Source organism: Megachile rotundata, chromosome 10 (genome assembly GCF_050947335.1).
Source record: "Megachile rotundata isolate GNS110a chromosome 10, iyMegRotu1, whole genome shotgun sequence".
NCBI lineage: Eukaryota > Metazoa > Arthropoda > Insecta > Hymenoptera > Megachilidae > Megachile > Megachile rotundata.
In genome coordinates this window covers 6,105,449-6,127,832 of record NC_134992.1, presented here as the reverse complement: position 1 = coordinate 6,127,832, position 22,384 = coordinate 6,105,449, and the positions used below count along the sequence as shown (strand labels likewise).

General features: G+C 33.5%; 2 protein-coding genes and 1 long non-coding RNA gene across 10 annotated transcripts in view; 2 read left to right on the top strand and 1 right to left on the bottom strand.

The window, feature by feature from the left end:
* LOC100882212 (uncharacterized) overlaps positions 1–14,361 on the top strand; it is a 62,447-nt gene extending 48,086 nt beyond the window's left edge. For 2 of the 3 annotated variants that reach the window (XM_012298278.2, XM_076536343.1), the window contains 6 exons: positions 620–942; positions 3,327–8,700; positions 9,315–9,635; positions 11,399–11,583; positions 12,456–12,642; positions 13,731–14,361. In XM_012298278.2, the coding sequence (XP_012153668.2) occupies positions 620–942; positions 3,327–8,700; positions 9,315–9,635; positions 11,399–11,583; positions 12,456–12,642; positions 13,731–14,009 (6,669 nt within the window). In that variant the 3' untranslated portion in view covers positions 14,010–14,361. The remainder of the gene's footprint in view (positions 1–619; positions 943–3,326; positions 8,701–9,314; positions 9,636–11,398; positions 11,584–12,455; positions 12,643–13,730) is intronic. The other variant, XM_076536344.1, reaches the window with a different exon arrangement.
* Positions 14,362–15,992: 1,631 nt separating this feature from the next.
* On the top strand, positions 15,993–20,756 carry Alg12 (Alg12 alpha-1,6-mannosyltransferase). Of its 6 annotated transcripts, none has more exons than XM_012298274.2 (9): positions 15,993–16,264; positions 16,700–16,832; positions 16,950–17,123; positions 17,202–17,355; positions 17,703–17,847; positions 17,932–18,158; positions 18,249–18,497; positions 18,605–18,681; positions 18,949–20,756. In XM_012298274.2, the coding sequence occupies exons 1-9, from the start codon at positions 16,139–16,141 to the stop codon at positions 20,421–20,423; spliced, it is 2,760 nt and encodes a 919-aa protein (XP_012153664.1). In that variant the 5' UTR covers positions 15,993–16,138; the 3' UTR covers positions 20,424–20,756. The 6 variants fall into 6 exon arrangements, with proteins under 6 accessions (XP_012153664.1, XP_076392805.1, XP_012153667.1 ...); XM_012298277.2 differs by having other exon boundaries at positions 15,994–16,264; positions 19,270–20,756; XM_012298275.2 differs by adding an exon at positions 16,365–16,475 and having other exon boundaries at positions 15,996–16,264; positions 18,605–20,756.
* A 545-nt stretch (positions 20,757–21,301) lies between these two features.
* Positions 21,302–22,370, bottom strand: LOC143265316 (uncharacterized). Its single transcript, XR_013039737.1, has 3 exons — positions 21,838–22,370; positions 21,622–21,741; positions 21,302–21,510 (listed from the first exon to the last, which is right to left on the bottom strand). It is a non-coding gene; the product is annotated as an uncharacterized LOC143265316 (long non-coding RNA).
* Positions 22,371–22,384: the final 14 nt, after the last annotated feature.

Genomic DNA, 22,384 nt, shown 5'->3' with positions numbered 1-22,384 from the left:
CAAGTATTCAAATATCTAAGATTTCAAATTTTTAACTTCACAGTTTCTAAAATTCCTAAATCTCTAAACTTCCAAATTGTCAAGGTACTTCTCAAGTATTCAAATATCTAAGATTTCAAAATTTCAACTTCCCGATTTCTTAAATTCTCAAATCTCCAAATTTCCAAATTTCCAAGGTATCTCTCAAGTACCTAAGCATCTAATATTTTAAATTTTCAACTTCCCAATTTCTCAAATTCTCAAATCTCCTTTCGAAGCTTCCAAGCTTACAAACTTCTATCTTCCAAACTCATATCCTTACATCTCCACATCCCCAAATATCAGTGTCCCCAAATTCCTAAATTCCAAATCTTCCAAATTTTCAAATTTCTGAATTCCCAAATCCCCAAATTCCCAAGTCCCCAAATCCACATATCCCTACATCTCCAGATCCCCATATTCCTACATCCCCAAATATCAATGACCTCAAATTCCTAGATTCCAAAATCTCCAAATTCTCAAATTTCTCAAATCCCCAAATTCCCAAGTCCCCAAGTTCCCATATCCCTAGATCTCCAGATCAATGTTTCCATGATTATCAGATAATCATCGTTTCACTCAATATCTGCACAATTATCAGGCACACATCGAGGAAGCGTTGGACGAAGACACGATCGAGAGAAACCGCATGATGGCGAAGCTTCACCTAATGGAGTACGACGACACGCTGAAACACCGGGTAAAAAATGACCTTGAGAGCGAAGAATTCCCTTCGGAGTATATGGTGGACGTCCCCGATAAGCTTCCAAAACGAAGTGTTACCAAAAAATTGTCTCAAGCTGAGGCTAGATTGGAACGCTTTAAAAACGCCAACGCAAAACGAAGCAACAGCATTACGAAGAATCCAGGCACCGTTCTGAAGAAACGATCGGATCCGATACTCCCGGCAAAATCTACTTCCAGGTATGTAAACATTCATATACGTTCATATAGAAAGAGAATTCGGAGAAAATCGCCGGAAATACAATAAAGTATCGAGTAGATCGCAAGCTTTCTGACTGGGAGAGTAATTGTATCTTTTATCGAGATATGTGATGTTTGATGAAATATGGATTTATCGAGTGATTCTTCTTGAAATTATTCTTGTAAGAGTTATTATATTTATAATATATTAATAACTGCTTAGTGTAAACATATTATTATTATGTTTATTGTATAATATTTATTCTTTGATAACGACGGAATATAAGAATCGTAACTTAGGTCTTTGGTTGATAGTAATAGTGTTGATAAATATACCAACCCCTTCGTTTTTATTCATTTTCTCAGATAAACATGATGACCAATGTTCTTCAAATGATTCGTAGTATAAGCAAATGCCTTTAAAATGATCTTTAATAATGGAAAATGTTTTTAATAATGAAAATGTCGTTAATAACGATATGGAATTTTTTGAGATAGAAGAACAGGAACGGCTTTATGTGAAGGGTGAAGTACAATTCATTTTTGAAGGAGAGTAACATTATTTCTGCAAGAGAAACATTAAACTGTTAATGAAACTGAACAATTCCTTTGAAACCGCAAGTTCCTTTTAAAATAAATTGTTAATTGTTTTAACAGTAAATGAAATTAATTTACTGCAAAGTGTTTTAAGACACCCCAATCCGTTTTTGTTCTCTGAAAGTTTTTAACTCTGGAAAAATTATCAAAGTTTTTCTATTTTTATTAAAATTGAAAGATTACAAGAGATATTTTCAAAGGATCACTCTATAAAACATATTTCTTAATTTCATTTACGAAAAATTGTGAAGTCCTAGTTTTAATTCGGTGATAAACGTAGATACATATGTAACCCCTAAACCCTTTGGACACCATGGTCAAATATAACAAAGAAAGTACTGCATTTACCGGTATGCTGGAGTCACATTGGGCTTTTTAAAATTGTCAAAAATATTCTGAAACATAGTAGGATCATCCTAGGACTTTGTAGATTTCGCTTAAGTGGGGTTGCCCATAATCCAAAGAAATTATGTTCAACCATACAATTTTTGTAACAAGGCATATATTGCAGATTCTAGTGAATTTTACACGTTTCGTGCATATTTATTTTTTACATTTTAATTTTTCCCGTATATGTATTTTTTACATATCAATTTTTTTGTAGATATTTATTTTTTTGTACATATTTTTTTCATATATTAATTTTTTGTACATATTTATTTTTCACGTATTATTTTCTGGTAAATGTTTTTTTTACATATCTTTTTTGTACATATTTATTTTTCACATATTATTTTCTGATGCATATTTCCTACGTACTTTCACATACATATGTCCATTTGATTTTTACGTACATGTAACATACATGTGTTCATTTTGTACTACATATAATATGTTTTCATTCTAACACCATATAAATGTATAAATAATAAACTAATAAAGTAATGTAATAAAGTTGTAAAGCAAAATTAGTTGCTATTCACCAGCCATTTTTTAAAATACATTTCAAACGATACACTCAAATCAAAATGGTGTCCAAAGGGTAATACAGCAACTACTCGCACATCTACTAAACAACCGACCACCTACTATCAAGAATACAACCTGTTCCTTTAAAACAGTACACATATCTAAAATCGCAAAGTAGATACCTGAAAATAATCAAACGATTTGACAAATGCGAATTCTCTGGCCGCTAATTGGCAATCAGTGCTAACAATCCGTCGCTGCTTTTACAACCACCTCGTCCCTGTCTCTTTCTCTCTGACCGATTAATTTCTCGTTGCATAATTTGCGATCGCTGACTAGGCTCGACTCGTTTAAACCCACGCAACCGTAGTAGCCTAACAATACATGCTCCCTCGGAGGCGATCATCCTTGAAAGAACAACTAAATGACGCGTTTCCGGCAAAGTAGAAGGCGCAGCGTGTCCGGTTTTGTCGCAACGATGAAGATGCCCGCTCTAATTTATATGTTCTGCCTAACCGCTATCGGAGAAAGGATAATCGTGGCGAAGGATATTAAACACTCCATCAGCATAACAATCGCTAGCCAAGCATGAAGCCTCAAAAGCGGGGCAAAGGAAAAAGAACAGCAGAACACGACGATGAGCATAAGGAGATAAGTAAAAAAAATAGAAACGGAACGTGGCTTGTAAGCTTAAGCGAACTTCGAAACGAAAGGACGACCAGATGTCCTTAGCTTTGTATTGCTGAGAGGATCACGCAGAATCATTTCTATTGCTATGTCTGTGCTCTAACCTAGTAAAGCAAGATTAACAACGGAGTGAAAGGAGTCTGGTAGGAATAGACATTTGTATTGATAAGGATTATTGATTGATTTCGTAGCGAGCACCGAGGCAAGACGAGGACTCGCCAAATTTTTGACAGAGGATCGACTCGCAGAGGTTCACACGTTCAGAACGTAAAGTGTGTGTCCCTAGAAAATGTGGATAAGTTGAGTCCTAGCAGGAATTTGAAGGATGAGGATAATAGGGTGTACTATAAAGAGGGCGAAATGCTGATGAGCTCTGAAATTGATGAGATGAGAACGAGAGGGCGGAGCGAGAGTCCGAAAGTCTTTCGCGAAGAATCCACTAAGTCTGCGAAGGATGCTAAATATAGGGAGAAATTATCTCCGGAGTTTTCAAAGAATATACGACGGAGTGAGAGTCCAAGTTTCGATTCGAACACTGCAGGAAAATCGACAGATCTATTATTTTTGAGAGACAGGGCGAAACGTAGTGGCAGTCCAAAATTCTTTTGTGAGGAATCTGAAAAGTCTGCTACTACTTATGCGATAGATTCGAGAACTAGGGAAAAATTTTCACCAGAGTTCTCTAAGAATATTAAAAAACGAAGTGAGAGTCCAAACATTATGGAGAAGTCACAGGAATTTTCGAAAGATATTAAAAAACGATGTGAGAGTCCAAAATATTTCTGTAAGGAATCTGAAAAGTCAGCTACTACTTATGCAATAGATGCAAGAACTAGGGAAAAATTTTCACCAGAATTCTCCAGAAATATTAAGAAACGAAGTGAGAGTCCAAACACTGTAGAAAAATCACCCCAGTTTTCGAAAGATATCAAAAAACGAAGTGAGAGTCCAAAATTCTTTTGTGAAGAATCTGAAAAATCTGCAACCACTTATGCGATAGATTCAAGAACTAGGGAAAAATTGTCACCAGAATTTTCGAGAGATATGAAGCAAAGAAAAAGTCCAAAAACTGTGGATAGATTAGCTTCTCTATTTTCAAAAGATATTAGAAAACGAAGTGAGAGTCCAAAATACTTTTGTGAAGAGTCTGAAAAGTCTGCTACGACTTACGCGATAGATTCGAAAACTAGAGATAAATTATCTCCAGAATTTTCGAAAGATACAAAACACGGAAAAAGTAAAAAATCTTTTGATTCAGAAGCTTCTAAAAAATCGACATATGAATTACTGAAAGACAGAATAAAACGAAGTGGGAGTCCAAAATATTTTTGTAGAGAGCCTGAGAAATCTGCTACTACTTATGCACTAGATTCAAAAACTAGGGGTAAATTATCCCCGGAAAATTCAAAAAATGTTCAACGACGTAGTGATAGTCCAGACACTACAGAAATGTTTCCCCAGCTTTCGAAAAATGTTAAAAAACGAAGTGACAGTCCAAAATTCTTTTGTGAAGAATCTGAAAAGTCTGCTACTACTTATGCAATAGATTCAAGAACTAGGGAAAAATTTTCACCAGATTTCTCCAGAAATATTAAGAAACGAAGTGAGAGTCCAAACACTATGGAAAAATCACCCCAATTTTCGAAAGACATTAAAAAACGAAGTGTGAGTCCGAAATTCTTTTGCAAGGAATCTGAGAAGTCTGCTACCACTTATGCAATAGATTCGAAAACTAGAGAAAAATTATCCCCAGATTTCTCGACAAATATTCAACGACGAAGCGAGAGTCCAGTTATGCAAAACTTGTCTCAGATTTCGAAAAATATTGTGAAAAGAAGCGAAAGTCCAAAATATTTCTGCAAGGAATCTGAAAAATCTGCCACCACTTACGCTATAGCTTCAAAAACTAGGGAGGAATTGTCTCCGGAATTTTCAAAGGATATAAAGAAACGAAGCGAGAGTCCCAGATCTTATTTCAAGGAGTCTGAAAAATTGGCAAGGACGATAGATTCAAAAAGTGCGAGACAATCTTCCAAATCTCAAATGAAAGATAAACGAAGTGAAAGTCCAAAATACTTTTGTAGAGAAACCGAGAAATCTGCGACTACTTACGCAATCGACACAAGAAGTCGATCAACAACTCCCGATTTCATAAAAATAGAAGTACACAGAAAAAACATGTCTCCAAGAAATTACCCAAGAATAGAAACCGAAGTGGATAAAAAATCAACTAGTAAAATGCCCAACGTTTTCGAACGTCTGACAAGAGAACGCAGTGCGAGTCCCAAAGTGCAAACATCTACAAGAATCATCAAAAGCTCGAAATCCCCGGACTATAAGAAAGTTCCTCAGAAACGCAACGAGAGTCCTGAAACTAAAACGAAGTCACCGTCCATGAAAAAGCTCGATGGAAGATCCAGCACGAGTCCACAATTTTTCGGCTCAGATTCTGAAAGATCCGCGACGATTATGGTGGTAACTCCAGAAACGATCCTGAAGAAGAAACCTGAATCGAAGAAACAGTATTCGAAAACTTATGAAGCTATTATTGGGCCAAAGAGAACAATGTCCGAAGAGATCGTGGACGCAAGCTCTAAACAAAGTATACGGAGCTCCGTATCGCGCTTCTTTACTGAACAATGCGAAAAAGCGTCGAGAAAGTTGGAAGCTGGAAAAGAGAACAGCGTTCAATCAGCGGTAACGGATAAGAACCGTTGGTCGCGTGATTCGTCTCCATTGTCGCTAAAAGACATGAGAGCCAGTCCACAATTTTCTGGGAAACCTATCTCGGCGACAAGTATCGATAGCGTCCGTGACTGGTCACCTAAATCGAGGAGAAACAGTATAAGTCCCGAACCAGGCAACAGAGTTAAACCAAAAAGCAGCGATTCGATGCGATCTAAGCAAGTATTTGTCAAAAAATCAAAGAGTGACACCGTTAAAGCCGCTAATAAAATGGCCGATCGAGTGGTTGGCAACGTTTTGCGATCGACGAGGTTGATTCGTGACGCCATAAACCAAAGTAACAGATCTTACGGGGACGATGTGAACAGATGTGAGAATAAATACGGAGTGGATAAAAATGCTGTAAAAACGGTTGATTCGGGTTTAAAACTTGAAATGGAGGATGGAAAGGACGAAATGCAAGTTGAAAGATCGAGGACACCATCTCGAATGTTTAAATTTCCCGCTGCGGAATCCAGTCCGAAGAGTTCCACGTCCATGGAGGTGGACGCGGAGATTCAGGAAATCACGATGTCCGATCAATACATAGAGCCCCGAGAGGTTAGGTCGAAATCGCGTGATAAGACACCGGACTGCGGAAGATCGAGCACGAAGAAGCTTTTCACGTATTCTGTGCGCAAACCTGCCAGGAAGAGATCTCTTTTCGATTCGAACGTTTTCGAGCTATCGAAGAAAGATCAAGGGAAGACAGATCGTCGGGAAACATCCGGGCGAAAGGAACGCGTTAGCGATACTCTAAAAAGCAGGAGAAGTCCTTCGGCGGATAGTTTGACCTTTCGTGACTCTAAATGCGCTGCGGAGGAAAATGAGAATACGAAAAGTACGATGGAAGATTTAAGAGTTAAAGGGGAATATGATCATTTTGAAGGTACAAAACGAAATTGGAGTAGTCTTTCGAGTGATTTGACCTTTCACAGTTCTAAAAGTCCAATTGAAGAAAATGAAGCAATTAGAAAAGTCGAGAGTGGTTCAAGGTCGTCGGAAATAAAGGTTCTTGACGAATCTAGAAGACGGAAAGGTGATGGTACACAGCGAAATTGGGAAACTCCAAGTTTAACCTCTCGTGGCGATAAACCAATTAAAAAAAGTGAAGTAAATCGAAAAACTGAAATTAGAGGCTTGTCGCCGGAGAAAAAAGTTCGTGAGTATCAAATAAAGAAAGATAATTTTAAACGAGGAGAGAGAAACTGGTCAAATAGTCCTTCTCCTACGAATATGACTTTTCGTGGCTTCAGACGTTCGTCTGAGGAAATAAAAATTAAAACTGGAGTCTCGAGGTCTCCAGAAGGAATAGTTGATAAAGAACATTTATCGAGTAGCCCTTCCCCAACTAACAGTTCCTTCCGTGATTCAAAGCCGGAACTAAATAAGAATATGAAAATGAAGCAAGAAATCAAGGTCGAAATTTCACAGCAAAGAGTCCCTGATAAGCGTAACGAAAGAATTGGTAATTTTGAACGTAGACAGCGAAGTTGGTCTAGTAGTCCTTCTCCAACAAGTAACTTGGTCCGTGATTCGAAAAATATTACGAAGAAAGATAAAGCCACTTTTCAATCTCGAGAACGAAAAACGAACGTTAATCGGTCGAAGAAGGTAGAGCGTAAACATTCGATTCGAAGCAAGTCCAGTGATTCCATAAAACGAAGAGTATCCGAGTCATCTGTGAATCGAAGGAACGAAATAAGAGAAAAGGCTGTCAGTTCAAAATCACCTGAAATGTCTAAAGATTCTCAAATCTTACGATCTATGGAACTCGTTCGAAGAATCATCAAAGGCGGAGTCTTGCAGCAGGAAGAAACGATTAAAACAGCAATTTCCGACGAAACCGTAAGAAATAAGGAGACAGAGGTAAAGAAAAGTGATTCTGCTAGAACGATGAAGATTGAAACGAGAAAATCAAGCTCCACGATTGTTTACCTAAACGATGAATCGTCTTCGAGTAAGAACTACGAAAGAACGGACTCTGTGGAATCCGCGCTTAGACGTTTCGATTCCATCGGTACGGAGTCCGTTCAAAGCATAACAGAGAAAAGACAAACCGTCGAGGAATCGAGGAACGATTCGAAGGCTATTTCTCTGAAAGCCCTCGATCAAATCGATGCAAATCTTCCTCAAAGTCTTATGAACGAATCTCTGAAGAGAACCTCGGTTTCTGGGAAAACGAACAAAAACGAGTTTGAGACTCGACGCCAGAGGAAGTCTGCGAAAACGAAGGACTCCATGGAGGTCGTTCGAATCGTGGGGTCAAAATCGCCCACTTGTAAGAGGAAACTGTTCCCGGACGATGAAGAGGCTGCGAGTGGCAAATCGAGACACTCGGGTTCGAAAATTAGCGAAAAAGCTTCGGAAAAATCTGATTCGAAGATTGGATCGAGATGTTTGGAAACTTTCGAAGGAGATACGTTGAGAAATGAAACTCGCGAAGTGTCAACAGGTGTATCGCCCTCTTTGTCCGTGAAACAGTTGAGGTCGATCGAGGATATTCGGAAGTCGATCGATTCGCTGGAAAGAACGTCCAAGTCAGCGATCGCGAATGAAACCTTGAAACGTTCGGACGCGGCACAATCGAAACGATTGGCGTCGCGACGAACGGACGTTGGAAATAAAAAAGAGATGATTTTGCCGGGGCGATCAGAGAATTTTACCGCGAAGAAAGACGCTTTAGGCGATCAAGAACGGTCCTCTATAAAGTGTGCAATGCGTTTCTCCAGGGTAACAAAGAGTCCAAGTCCGGATTCGACGAAAACGACGGAAAGCAGCAGCCGTGCGAGAAGAAACGTCCTCACGTCGCCGTCGAAGAGTCCTGACACTGCGGCGAGGGTAAGCAAGGATTCTACAAAGCGTTTCAAAAATTGTGGTACAAATGCATATGAAAAAAAATAAATTAAAACAGAATAACATTTTTATTTATACTCTGCTTTGATTTTTATAGAAATTGAATTTGAAAGTTAAAGTGAATTTGACTTATCTGTTTGTGAAATGACTTTTAAAACTCTCTGTATAAACATTATTTAACCCTTTCGATTACAGCTGTTCTGCTCTTTTATTGATTACAGAGTCATACACATTTTTACGAAATTATTAACTTATAAAATATACATTTAGCAATTTACAAAAATTATACTATTAACCATAACAATTTTTAAAGCAATGAATAAAATATTTGGACCTACGATATTTTAGGGTTTTGTCCAACACATCGTTTTAACTAATATTTTAAGCAAATTGGAATACACAAGCGGACATGGTTGCTACATTTATCTCATTTCTATTTCATTCGAAATCCGTGTTAAAAGATCATATGAAATAATTCACAATCCTGTCTTTCACCCGAACGTAGAAACATCCCGTAATTATTTTAATTATTCTAATGTAATTACGACGATGTTTCCACACGAGGAAATTCGTAGCGAACGAATGTGCTTTTATCACAGCGTCCGTCTACCGAGTTGAAAGCTCAAGAAGCAAGATCGACGAAACGACCAACGCTTATGAAAGGCACGGAGCCAATTGGAAACAGGAAGACGGCGACGAGTACGAGTACGAGTACGAGAAAATCGACGGATGTCGTCGATGGTGCTATTCTCGAGAATGGTGTGCATTTACGGGACCAAACTGCCGAAACGAAATACGATAACGACTCGTCTGCGACGAAGAAGAGCGACGCTTTTGTCATCGACTTCGACGAGCAACCGCCGAAAGAAAACGATGCTCCAGTTCCGAGGAAATCGCTGTTGAGAAAACACTCTACCGACGTGAGTAATTGTTAATCTAATGAATCAGTGTTTTATCCCTCCAAGAGTACCGATAACCTCGTTGCTACTCCTTTTTCACTCTTTAATGTTATGCTCTTAACCATGGGACAAATTATGTCAAACATTTACATCGTACACTAAGATAAATAATGTTTAAATTCTGAGAAATATTTGACAAATATTTGTATTTAAATGACGCACCAGGTGCGTCGTTGAGTCCAAGTGGTGACGCAACAGGTGCGTCATTGAGTCCAAGTGATGACGCAACAGGTGCGTCGTTGAATTCAAGTGGTGACACAACAGATGCGTCATTCAGTCCAAGTGATGACGCACCACGTGCATCATTCAGTCTAAGTGGTGACGCAACTGGTGCGTCATTGAGTTCAAGTGGTGACGCAACGGGTGCGTCATTGAGTCCAAATGGCGACGCAACAGATGCATCATTGAGTGCAAGTGATGACGCACCGTGTGTGTCGTACATATGTATGTCAGCATCTGAAAGTACAAACACGAATAAATTTGTTAGTAGTATTAAAGAATAATTTATTATAAAGTACAATGTGTTTTTTAAAAACTGTATTGAAGTTACATTAATCTTTTACAGTCGTATATTTATTGTATTAGTCACAAAATGAAATATCTTTTCTGTCATACAAACGATTCCAATCGAGCATCGTGCGCAATTTTTCAACAACGACTCGAAGTTAGGAAAGAAGTAAATGAAAGACCAATCGACGGAAATTAGCATAGTAAAATGTCTTTCGCTCTTTGATACTGATTAATCCGGCCAATTCTGGTTCCATTACATATGGATCCCTTTTCCTTCATTTTGTAATTAGTCGAGACATTTGCAAATGAAATTTACGAGTTTCATTACTGTTAAATCAAACGGTTAATTAACAGGTATTTTATATGAGCTTTTTAGGTAATTAAGTTATTGATTTTGGTTGTTACGTACAGTCGAATGTAATGTAGGTTGCTTTTTATTAAAATCACATGACTTGTCTTTGGTTATGGAGAAATGTATGAAAGTGTATGTAAGACGTAGAAAAGACATAACCTAATTTTGAGAAGTTTCTTTTGAAGGACAGTCCATTTGTCAATAAAACGTGAGATTTATAAATTTATAGATTAAGGTTCTAAACTTCTAAAGTGTAAAATATTCTTTATTTGTATATCTGAAATTTTATAATTTGAAAGTTTGAAGAATAGATGTGATAATTTGAAATTTTTCGGTTCGTAAATTTTTTGATTTCCACATTTTCAAATTACCAACTTTCAAAATTTCTACGTGTCTAATTTAAATATTGTTTAATTTGGAAATTGGAAATTTTACAATTGTCAATTTCTAAGCACCCTAAATTTCTAAATCTGAAATTTTTAATTTCTGTATTTCTACATTTTTGAATTCTTGTATTTGATATTCCTAATTTTGAAACTATATTCCCAAATTTCTAAATTTCTAAATTCCTATATTTAAAACTTCGATATTTGAAACGTTTGAAAGTTTGAAAGTTTGAAAATTTGAAAATTTGAGATTTCTAAATTTCCAAATTTCCGAATTTATCAAAGAATATTATATTTCTATATTTCAACATTTCCAAACCTTTCTGTACTTCAATATTTTGAAATCTATAAAATTTTCAATTTTTCTATCGTTGCCCATCAGTTTTACGCATCTTCGAGTTGCATGACACCATCTATAATAAAATGAATAGTAATAAAGCAATCATAATTATTTTTTTTATATTTGCACGGATTAGAAACAAATACCTTCCACTCAGGCTGGTCGACCCCCGTCGTCAGTTTCGTCCATTTCCAGCGGTAGTTCCATGCCGATTCAAGTTTCCGGTTCCAAAGGAAAAATGGCGTCAAAGACGAAGACCCCTTCCGCATCTTCGCACAGAGGATCAGCTAGCTCTAAAAGTGGAGGCTGTGCGGTCGTCGCGTAAGAATTTTTTTTTTTTGAGTACTTGATGTATTCGTAATATGATTGAAAATTGTATTTAAGAAACGAATGTTACCATTGAAACCTAAGGAGAAAGGAAACTGTATTTTTTGACCAAATATGATTATTATTTTGTTTAATGTTTGAATGTTCTAACATTAATTTAAGTATACTGTTCGATCAATTCATATATCGAATTTAAATGAATAATATAATTGAATTAATGGTCTCAGGTGAAATATATTATTAAACCCTGCAGATATGTATTTTGAAAAAAAATTTCTTTCGTAAGTCGAGAAAGTATAATATATAAATGCTTTTCTTTTATTCTTATGTCTAACAGTTTAATTAAGTTGCAACGTAACATAAAATAATTGACTATTTTGAACACTTACATTTTACTAAAATATTTGTTGAATACTTTGTTATTTGAAACAATAAATTCTGAATAATAAATGTAATATACTTGTCAGTAGAAATTCATGTTTACACAAAAGCTCTAATATTTATAATAATAATGAGAACACGATGCTCTATATTAAAACATTATTGTAAAGATTAACCTTACAAGTATTTTTCACTAAACAAGTATTTTTACTAAATTGCTAAATTAGAAATAAAGAATACAGAATCTAACTTAACGAAATAAGTACAATTATAATAATTTTTTCTTACAAAAATTAACAAAAATTCATAGCGATAATCTTGTAAGAAGAAGCTTGTGTAATATCTTAGAATATGTATCCGAACATTCAATAAATTTATCCGTTATCTGAAGCAGCTAATATTATTTTATAAAATGTGAATATACTAACATTCGTTTATAGCTAACCATCTTCCCGAAACGTACGATTAATAATATATTCTTACAGCGACTCTCTTGTTCCCTGTAAAATGTGCGGTCGTCGTTTCGCTTCGGACCGGGTGGCCCTTCACGAACAAATTTGCACGAAGACAACGCAAAAGAAAAGAAAACAATTCGATACGATGATGTATCGCGTTAAAGGCACGGACCTCGAACCATTTGTTAAAAAGGGACTCTGTAAAAAGCAGCCCGAGGTCAGTATTCCTTTTTCCTATTTTCAAATTACGCACGTCCCTCGTCCTCTTCCCGTCCTTCGCAACTTCCTTTCCAATGCAGAGTTCACCGAATTTTAATTATGTTTGTATTATACACGATTGTGCACTGCTCGAGAACTTTATTAGGATATGATATATAGAATTTAATTATGAGTTAAAAGATAACCAAGTGGTAACGAAGTGGTAATGAAGAGTCTACGTAAATCTTACAGAAAGAAAAGAATTAATGACGTATACATATGTATATTACTTATACAACATTCACAATATTTGAATAAAAATGGGTGTAATTTAGTTATAGTCATAGTTACAGTGCTTAGTAATTGAATGGATTAAAAATTTTGAATTGTATAATTTAAATTTTGAAAGGGCAATATTTTCTTTATTAGAAGTATGAAATGCGCATGCGCAAGTACCTGCAGTGCGCGCGCATTGTACATACAGCGCATGCGCATGGCACATATAGCACATGCGGTAAAAAATCCGCTATACTTTGATAAGAATATATTTATTTATTTTTTCTTGATAAATGTTTTAACTTTAGGAATAGAAATTAAGAATTGAAGCTTAAACAATTGCAACTGAACTTATAATAATCTTTTGACGCTTCAAACAATTTAACAGAACAATTATTTCATAAAATATGACGATTTTAAGATGTGAACGAAAAGTTTTTCTTTTCAAACGCAATGTAGGCAATTTGAACATAGACTAGCTAACAAAAATACTTATGATAAATGTAGATACAAAATTCCTTTTTCTGTTTCTTGTAAAAATTTCATGTTTGAATGATATTGTTAAAAAAAATGATTCTCATATTGCAAACAAATGTACTCTTCACAGTAGACTAATATTAATGAAAGTGTACTGTATTTAAAAAATTGCCAAAGACATTCTTTTCAGTGGAAAAGAGGTTAGAATTCAATTTGAACCTTTGTGTGCAAAGTAAGCATTTACCGCGTCAATTAAAGGAAGTTTATGATTGCACGAATTGTCTTACGAATAGGAGGACGAGAGACGTCGATCGTTCTAAAGGGATGGAACGGTTGTCGCTTGAAATGTTTCAGAAATCAAAGAAACCGGAACCGAAATCGAATTGGCGGCGCAAACACGAGGACTTCATTAACGCCATACGATCGGCGAAGCAGGTGCAAGCCCATCTAGCTGCAGGAGGCAAACTCAGCGATTTACCACCGCCACCAGCCAGCGACACCAGTGATTACATTCAGTGTCCTCATTGCGGAAGAAAATTCAATCAATCCGCCGCTGAGCGTCACATTCCTAAATGCGAACACATGTTACACAATAAGCCGGTACACTCGCGAGCACCGAAACCTAAGCGTTAATCATCGTTGCCGAGAAATATTCTTTCTTTTTTTTTATGCGTCGATCGAAAACGATATAAAATCTAACGAGAAAGAAACTTTCAAACGAATATTAAAACGGTGATTATTTCGAATGATCATAAAGATCTTCATCCGAGCGATTATATAGCTACTAATAATTTTGTAGAAAATCTGTTCGTAATGTCTTGTTCGCGATCGATACATATTTTGAAGCAATTTTTGTACGTCATTTTTCATAGCTGCAAGGATAGTATAATGATTTACAACTACAATTTGACCAAAGTTCTTGTATGTGCTTTTTAAACGAATGTATTTTCCGATTACCTTACAATAAACACGAATTTTGTCTATATATTGTATTATATGTATCCAGCGAAATGGACTTATGAAATTTTTATATACAGGCCTGAATTAACCAGTAAGCGAAATAGTGCTTGGGAAAGGCGGAGAGATTCCATGAAAGTTCCGTTGCTGAATTTTCCATGGACCATATCTTACAATGTACCGAAACGTCAAAATCAAAAAATCTTAAATTTCTTAAATTTCGAAAGTTCAAACTGTGAAATCGATGTTCTAAAATTTTTAAATTCAGAAATTTTGTAATGTAAAAATATCCAAAATTCCCAAGACCCAAAATCTCAAAGTCCTAAAGTCGCAACCCAAAATTAAAAATATTCCGAAGTTCCGAAATTCCAAAATCGCAAAATCCCCAACTTTAAAAATTTCAAAATCCTAAAGTCCCAAAATTTCGAGATCTCTAAATTTCAAAATACCATTTTGAAAAATAAAATTTGTAAAAAATTTGGGGCTTCTAAAGGTCTTCACTCGCCCTTGAAAAATTTCCAAAAATTGTTATGTAATTTTTTCATCCTTTTTTTATGACTATCGATGGCGGATTTGATTAAATTGAAATATATAAAAAAAGAGTTAGAGAATGTTCCATTGTAAAAAGCTTCAATACTTTGGAATTGCTTTATACGTATTTATACACTTTTTATACTGTAATATTAATGAAAGAGTGTACTACTCGTAATTTTATAATCGACTGTATCAAACAATGCAAGTTCACATGATGAGTGAAAATCACATAAAATTCAAAGATTAATGGTATACAAAAATTCAGACCGAATAATACTATAAATATTGTGATTTATTATTATGTAAGTTTCCATTGAATAGATTGCCTTAGAAAGACGAACATTTTTATAGCGCTTAGTTTTCTTAATAAATGAAAATACTGTAATGTTATTATTCTGATTGAATAAGCTAATAAACTAACTTTTTAGTAAAAACGTAAATAAAAATAATAATAAATGTACTTCCTCGAAAACCGCATTAAATACTGTGTCTTAAATTTATTTTTCAAACTAAATACCTGAACATTGTAGATTTAATTTTGATTTTAGGAATTTAATTTTAGTAATTAATTACTAATTACACTATACAGCACATATTTTGCAATAAACAATAAGCCATTCTTATAAATTGTATTATACACTTATAAATGGTTTTTTATTTTTAGAAAAATTTAACTTAAATGATGAAAATCAATTCTTGAAATTTTAAAACTGAGAAATTTATGAATTTTCAAATTTATTATTTCACACAAATTGTTTAATAGTTTGAAATGTTAAAAGCTCTAATTTCTCAAATTTATATACTCTTAAACGCTGCACGAATAAATATCTTTTATTATCGGTTCCAAAAATTTTGCGCTTCTACAATCTCACCTGTAACAGTATAACAAGAGACAATTGTAGTTAAAAATGATCTTAAATTGAGCGAGACACGCGTCAATATTATTCAGATATATTTTATTTTGAAAATGAAAGATTTGGGACAATAAAATAATGTCACGTAAATGAACTACCTTATTTCTGGAAAGCTTATTTTGAATTACTTCCCACTATGATAAGAAGTCATAGTAAATTATTAGTAAATTCTAGGAATTATAGAATCCGTAATATTGGTAACAAGAAAGTGCATGCGTAAATTGGTTACGTGCCAAGTTAGCAGACGACGTGGTATTCCCGGTGTAAGGAAAGATCATTTAAAAAGTTGTGTATTGTCATGATTAAATTGCAAAGTTTTACGATGCTCTTACGCTTATTTCATATCTAGAAGAAATTATGGATCATTTAATTATCTTGGTGGCTATGGTACATTTATTGTACTGTCCATTCACAAAAGTGGAAGAAAGTTTCAATCTGCAAGCAATGCACGATATCTTGTACCATGGTTTTAACCTGTCCGAGGTAATTATCGCAGCATTTACCAAAAGTTGTATAAACACAAACATTTAAACACCAAATGAACATAGACAGGTTGTAGAAACATATTTATCTTCCTTGACAGGTTGCTGACACACAATCGAAGAGATATTACGCAAAATCTTAGATATTATATTTAGAAACAGATGCATGTATTTATAAGCTCACGATCAGCTGATATAACTTAAGCTTGAAAGTTTGTTAACATGTTAATTTCAAATGTTTCTTTTATTTATTTCACTTATGAGTCAAACCTTTACACTATGTAAATTACAAATTTTTGTTGAATTATTTTTTGTTATCTAGAACGACATTTTAATACAAAAATTTACTCTGACAGCTTAAGATAAATGTATGCCCATTCAAAACAAATTGAAAATTAAAAGTAATCGTTTGCAATATATTTTTGTTCTGTGATAGTATGATCACCATGAATTTCCTGGAGTTGTGCCACGATCATTCGTGGGACCAATTATAATATCAGGCTTGGCATCACCGCTAATAGCAACCATTAATTATTTGCAACTTAACAAATTCTTTGCTCAGTATGTTGGTAAGTTGATTAATAAATTGCATTGGAACTATTTCATGGTTGTGTTTCATTTGTTATTAATCGTAAATGTAAATGGCAGAATCATATTGTAAAAATAATTAAGATTATTGTTTTCAGTAAGAGCAACACTGGGTTTAGTAGTAATAGGTATGTTAAAATTATATAGAGATGCTTTACAAAGTGTCTTCGGATTACAGTTTACAAAATGGTTTGTTGCAATAACTGTGACACAGTATCATTTTATGTATTACTTAAGTCGTCCTTTGCCAAATATAATGGCTATGCCATTAGGTAATTGTAATTTTGATATTGCTACATATATTTGTATATATAACAACCTTATAATTGTATATTATTTACATATTTTAGTATTACTTGCTTTATATGGGTGGTTGAGACAAAGTCACATCATATTTATTTGGTCATCTGCAGCAGCAATAATAATATTCAGAGCAGAACTTGCTATGCTACTGGGCTTATTCCTTTTGTACGATATAACCAACATGAAACTGACTATATCAAGGTATTTACATATTATATTGTGGACCATTGATTCCTAGTATGGCTGTAACATTACATACAGAAGTGATTAGAGTCATCAAGGGACCTTCTGCAAAACTGCACTGATTTGTAAGCTTTGTTTGCTTATCAAACTTATTAACATAATGAATCCCTTCTGTCAAAAATAACTAAATCAAGCATAGATCCTTTACTTGATAAACTGCAATAAGATTTGTGCTCTTATTAAGACTAAAGAGGAAAACAATTAATTATTTTGTAATGTAGGATGTTATTATTTCTTAAAATGTGATAAATGTTTTGTCAAATTAATCTAGTATATAATAAATTCATAAAAATAATCATTTTTAGATTACTTAAAATTGCAGTGCCAGCTGGTCTATTTTTTCTAACATTAACAGTTATGATAGATTCTATATTTTGGAGACGATTAGTATGGCCTGAAGGAGAGGTGTTTTATTTTAATACAGTGCTTAATAAAAGTAGTGAATGGGGTGTATCCTTTGTTAATGATATTATTTTTAAATTCATATGATTGCACAAACTTTAAATATGTGTACTAATCTTAACACAAAAACAGACGTCGCCATTTCTATGGTACTTCTATTCAGCACTTCCACGTGGACTGGTTTTGTCATATTTTTTAGTACCTTTGGGTATGTTATGGGATGCTCGTGTTCGAGCATTAACAGTTCCTGGTATTGCATTTGTTCTTTTATTCTCATTTCTACCACATAAGGAATTGAGGTTTATCATATATGTTTTCCCGTTATTAAATGTTAGTGCTGCCGTTGTTTGCCATAGAATGTAAGTACTATTACCAGGTAGTTCAAATCGTTATTCATTCTTACAAATTTTAAATTATAATCATGCGTTTTTTCTTTTCCTTCACATTAGATGGGAAAACAGAGGAAAAGGTCCATGGCATGGATTTTTGGCACTAATCATTATAGGTCATCTAGTTTTAAATGCTCTATTTTCTATGTTTCTTTTATGTGTTGCTGGTTCTAATTATCCGGGTGGTTTGGCTATTGCCAAATTACATAGACTTGAAAAAGACTCTATTAATCCAGTACACGTGCACATTGATGTCCTAACAGCACAAACAGGAGTTTCCAGATTCACACAAACAAATAGTTCTTGGATGTAAGTGATTTAAATAAGTTTGTTAGATAGGAAATGTAGTAATGAGTCAGAAATCACCATATTTTTTCAATCGCACACAATCTAATTTATTATCAACTATCTTCCAGTTATTCAAAACAAGAACATTTAACCACTGACAGTCCTGAAATGCTTCAATTCACACATCTTTTAATGGAAGCCAAAAGTAAATACTCGCCAAATATAAAACCGTATCTTAAAACTCATGATATTTTAGATTCTGTAGATGGATTTTCTCACATAGCATTAAACTATAACATGTTACCACCTATACGAATAAAAACTAGACCAATAATATTTATTATGAAAAGAAAGCCTAATATAAAGTATGACCCTAAAAAAGCAAAAGCACAAGTTGATTTAAAATGGCAAGCTTCAAGTAATTTTCAGGAAAGCACAGAAAGTACCTATGTAATAAATGATACTGTTAAAGATATGGAGCCAATATTAGATGAGATTATGGAATCATTGGAACAATTTGAAAAACCATTGAACGTTATTGATTCAAACGTAGTAGATACAGAAAAGCCAGAAGTAATAAAATCTGATAGTATAGAAACTGATGTCAAAGAGGATACCGAAGTTTTTAATGTAGAACAAATATCTACTAACTTATCTGAAAGTACATCTTTAGAAACATCAATTGAAACAGAAACACAAAATATATCTGAGATAGAGGATGATATTACTAACAATAATAATAAGTTACAACATGATACGGAAAATATTTCTAATGTTAATGAAATAAAATTAGATGTGCAGGAAGGTGAAGAAAATGAGAAAATAGAAGTTCGAAAGGAACAATTAAAACTCAGTAGCACTCCAGAAGGTAGCACTATAAAAAAGGTGGTGAAGAAAATTATTCAAGAAAAACTTGAAGCAGCTAAACTTAAAAAAGATATGATAGATGAGAGAGCTGAAATTCAACCAACAATTAGTGCCAAATTAAAAAGAGCGGTTCCAATAAAAAAGGAGTTACCACAAAAAATTATGATTATATCAAAACCAGAACTAAGTGAAAAATCTGCTATTATACAAGAACTAAAAGAAAAATCTGCAGTAATTCAAGAATTAAAAGAAAAACCTATAATAATTCAAGATGTAAGAGATAAGCCTATAATTATTCAGAATATAAAAGAAAAAATCATCATAAATCAACAAACAGCTAATGAACGTAAAAGTATCAATGTTAAGGAAAGCATTAGAAATATAATAAATCAATTTAAAGAATTTGAAAAAGACTTTGTACATGAAGATGTAGAAACAACTAAAAAAGAATCAGATGTTGAAGATAACGAGCAATCTCTGGAAGTAAATGAAAAACTGACAGGAGATTCATTAAACGTCGATATTACCGCGGAAACCAAAGAGCCAAAAATAATCAAAGATGCCAAAGAAAGTCTGAAAGATATAATAAATCAGTTTAAACAAATAAAAAGTGAATTAACTTCTGAAGAAGATGACCAATTTGATAAGATTGAAGCGACATACATGGAACGCCCAATCGCCGAGACATTAATGCAATTTAGTGAAGCATTAAAAAATTTAATACAGAGAAGAAAAAAGAGTACGATACATGTTAGGAGCAATATTGATAGTAATAGTGACATATCTAAATTACAAAGTCAGCCCAAAATAAGTGCAGGAAATGCTCAATTTTTAAAAATGCAAAATTATAATAAAGATGAAAAACTAGGGAGAATCGTTCAAAATATTAATGCGAAAGATAGCTCGAATTCAAACAAAGCGTTTCAAGAAAAATATTTATCAACGTCTGCGCCTACTAAAAACGTCCTGTTGAATGCTCAAAATTCTATCGATACTGTTTCAAATAATGTACTAAAACATGCTTCCAATGTACAAGATGAGACGACACAAAAGAATGTTGGAAATAGCTCAAACGATTAAATTTTAGAAATAATTCGCGGTTTTCTGCTTTTTTAATCAAAAACAGTTATCTAATTATAGTAACATGTAAATACGTTGTTCTGTGATAACGAAAGTGTTGTTCGTCTTAATCCATGCTCGTGCATTACCAACACGGAAAAATCAAAATTTATTTTTCCTATATTGTTGCTTGAAATATCAAAACAGAAAAGAGGATTTGTTTAATACGTAGTATTACAAACGTACCACAAATGTAACTTTGTATGTATCCGTGTAAGAAAGATATAACTCAAACATTGGATTGTACAACAATTGTTTCGCTTATTATAAAATTGTCTTAATAATTTTTATATATTTAGATGTTGAAATATTTATTAATATATTATTTGATATAAGAGTATTATCCGTGCATGTTTAAGGAAGATGATAATTTTACTATTCTTCTTTGGATATTACAAAATTGATAAGCTACTATTTAATAGTGGTCTTATTATTTCCCTTTTATGTCCTTGCATTTAGATTTTGCTTTATTGTTTTCTGCTTTTTATTCATTGCTGGAATCGAACTATAGTGATACACTTTGTGTTGTTTAGGTGTTAAACGTCATTTATATTTTCATTAGAAAAAGAGAAAAAGTAAGAAATATAATTTCTTATAAATAGAAGGTACATTCATTTCCATATTGGTACTTGCAGAGCATTTAAGTGCCTTTAAATCTCTTCCAAATTCAATTTATTGTAAAACATATTTTTGGAAAGATATGTTTGTGTAACATACTATGTATAAATATTTTACAATAAGTAAAGATATTTAATATCAAAAATCGTACATTAATTCCCATATTACTAACAAAGAATTAGTAATTAAAAATATTAATTATAATCAATATAATCAATACAGAATTATAATCTCAAACTTTATTAAAAAATTTAATCTCTTAATCTTAACACAGTTTTTTTATTTGGTGGATATATCAGAATTGCTCTAATAATTCACAAAATTTTTTGAAGCTCATAACTGTACTAAATATAGTTACAGACCAACTGAAATAATATACTATTTTGTCACGAACCCCGCATTTTAAATATACAGGATGATCACTTTCACACTGTGAAAACAAATGCAAAAAGTTATGGATAAGTTACAAGAAAAAAAATACATTTAATTTTTACATATATATATCATATTACTTTATGTTACACATAAAATTCATGTATACCTGCATCTTTGCTTGTTTCAGTTTAAACTTTTGATATGCTTTTTCCGAAATTAAATTTGGATTTCCCGTACGAATCGATCGGCGGGATAGACATTGATAAAAAAATCTTGATCGCGAAACCTATATATTAATTGTAATAATTACTTTCTATTTTCACTAAATGTCATATACAAAATAAGTTATAAAATATAATTATATTGAAAGATGTTCACTCACAGATAACATTTTAAAACACGCACTGCTAGATCGACGTAACATCGGCTTTATGCGAAAACAAAAAATTGAAAATCATACTGTTATTACTTCGTTTAAATTACCGGAACCGGAAGAGCGTACGATTTTCTTTTGCAATTCTAAAGTTGGCTAACATGATAACGATGTTCACGCGCTATTCGTTCAACGGGAGATCATACTCGTCATGAGACAAATTTTGTCCATTCTGCGCATGTTAACTCTGATTGGTTCGCGCATCCTTCGTAACCGGGGGCAACGCGCGTGCGTCTTTACGACTCTACTGACGCTGGGTCGCTTATATTCAGTGAGCAAAAAGTTTCAAAATTTGATCTTCAATTTGCAATAAGTAATCAAATGTTAATTTCATATTCAGATTTAGTTTGAAAGTAATGGAATGACAATTCATGGTCTCAATAAAAACTATTGAATATTATTACAAGTTTGAGTACATATATAATATAACTAGGACTTAATATTTTACCTGAAAATTATCGACATAATTGTTCTTCTTATCACAAATAATAAAATT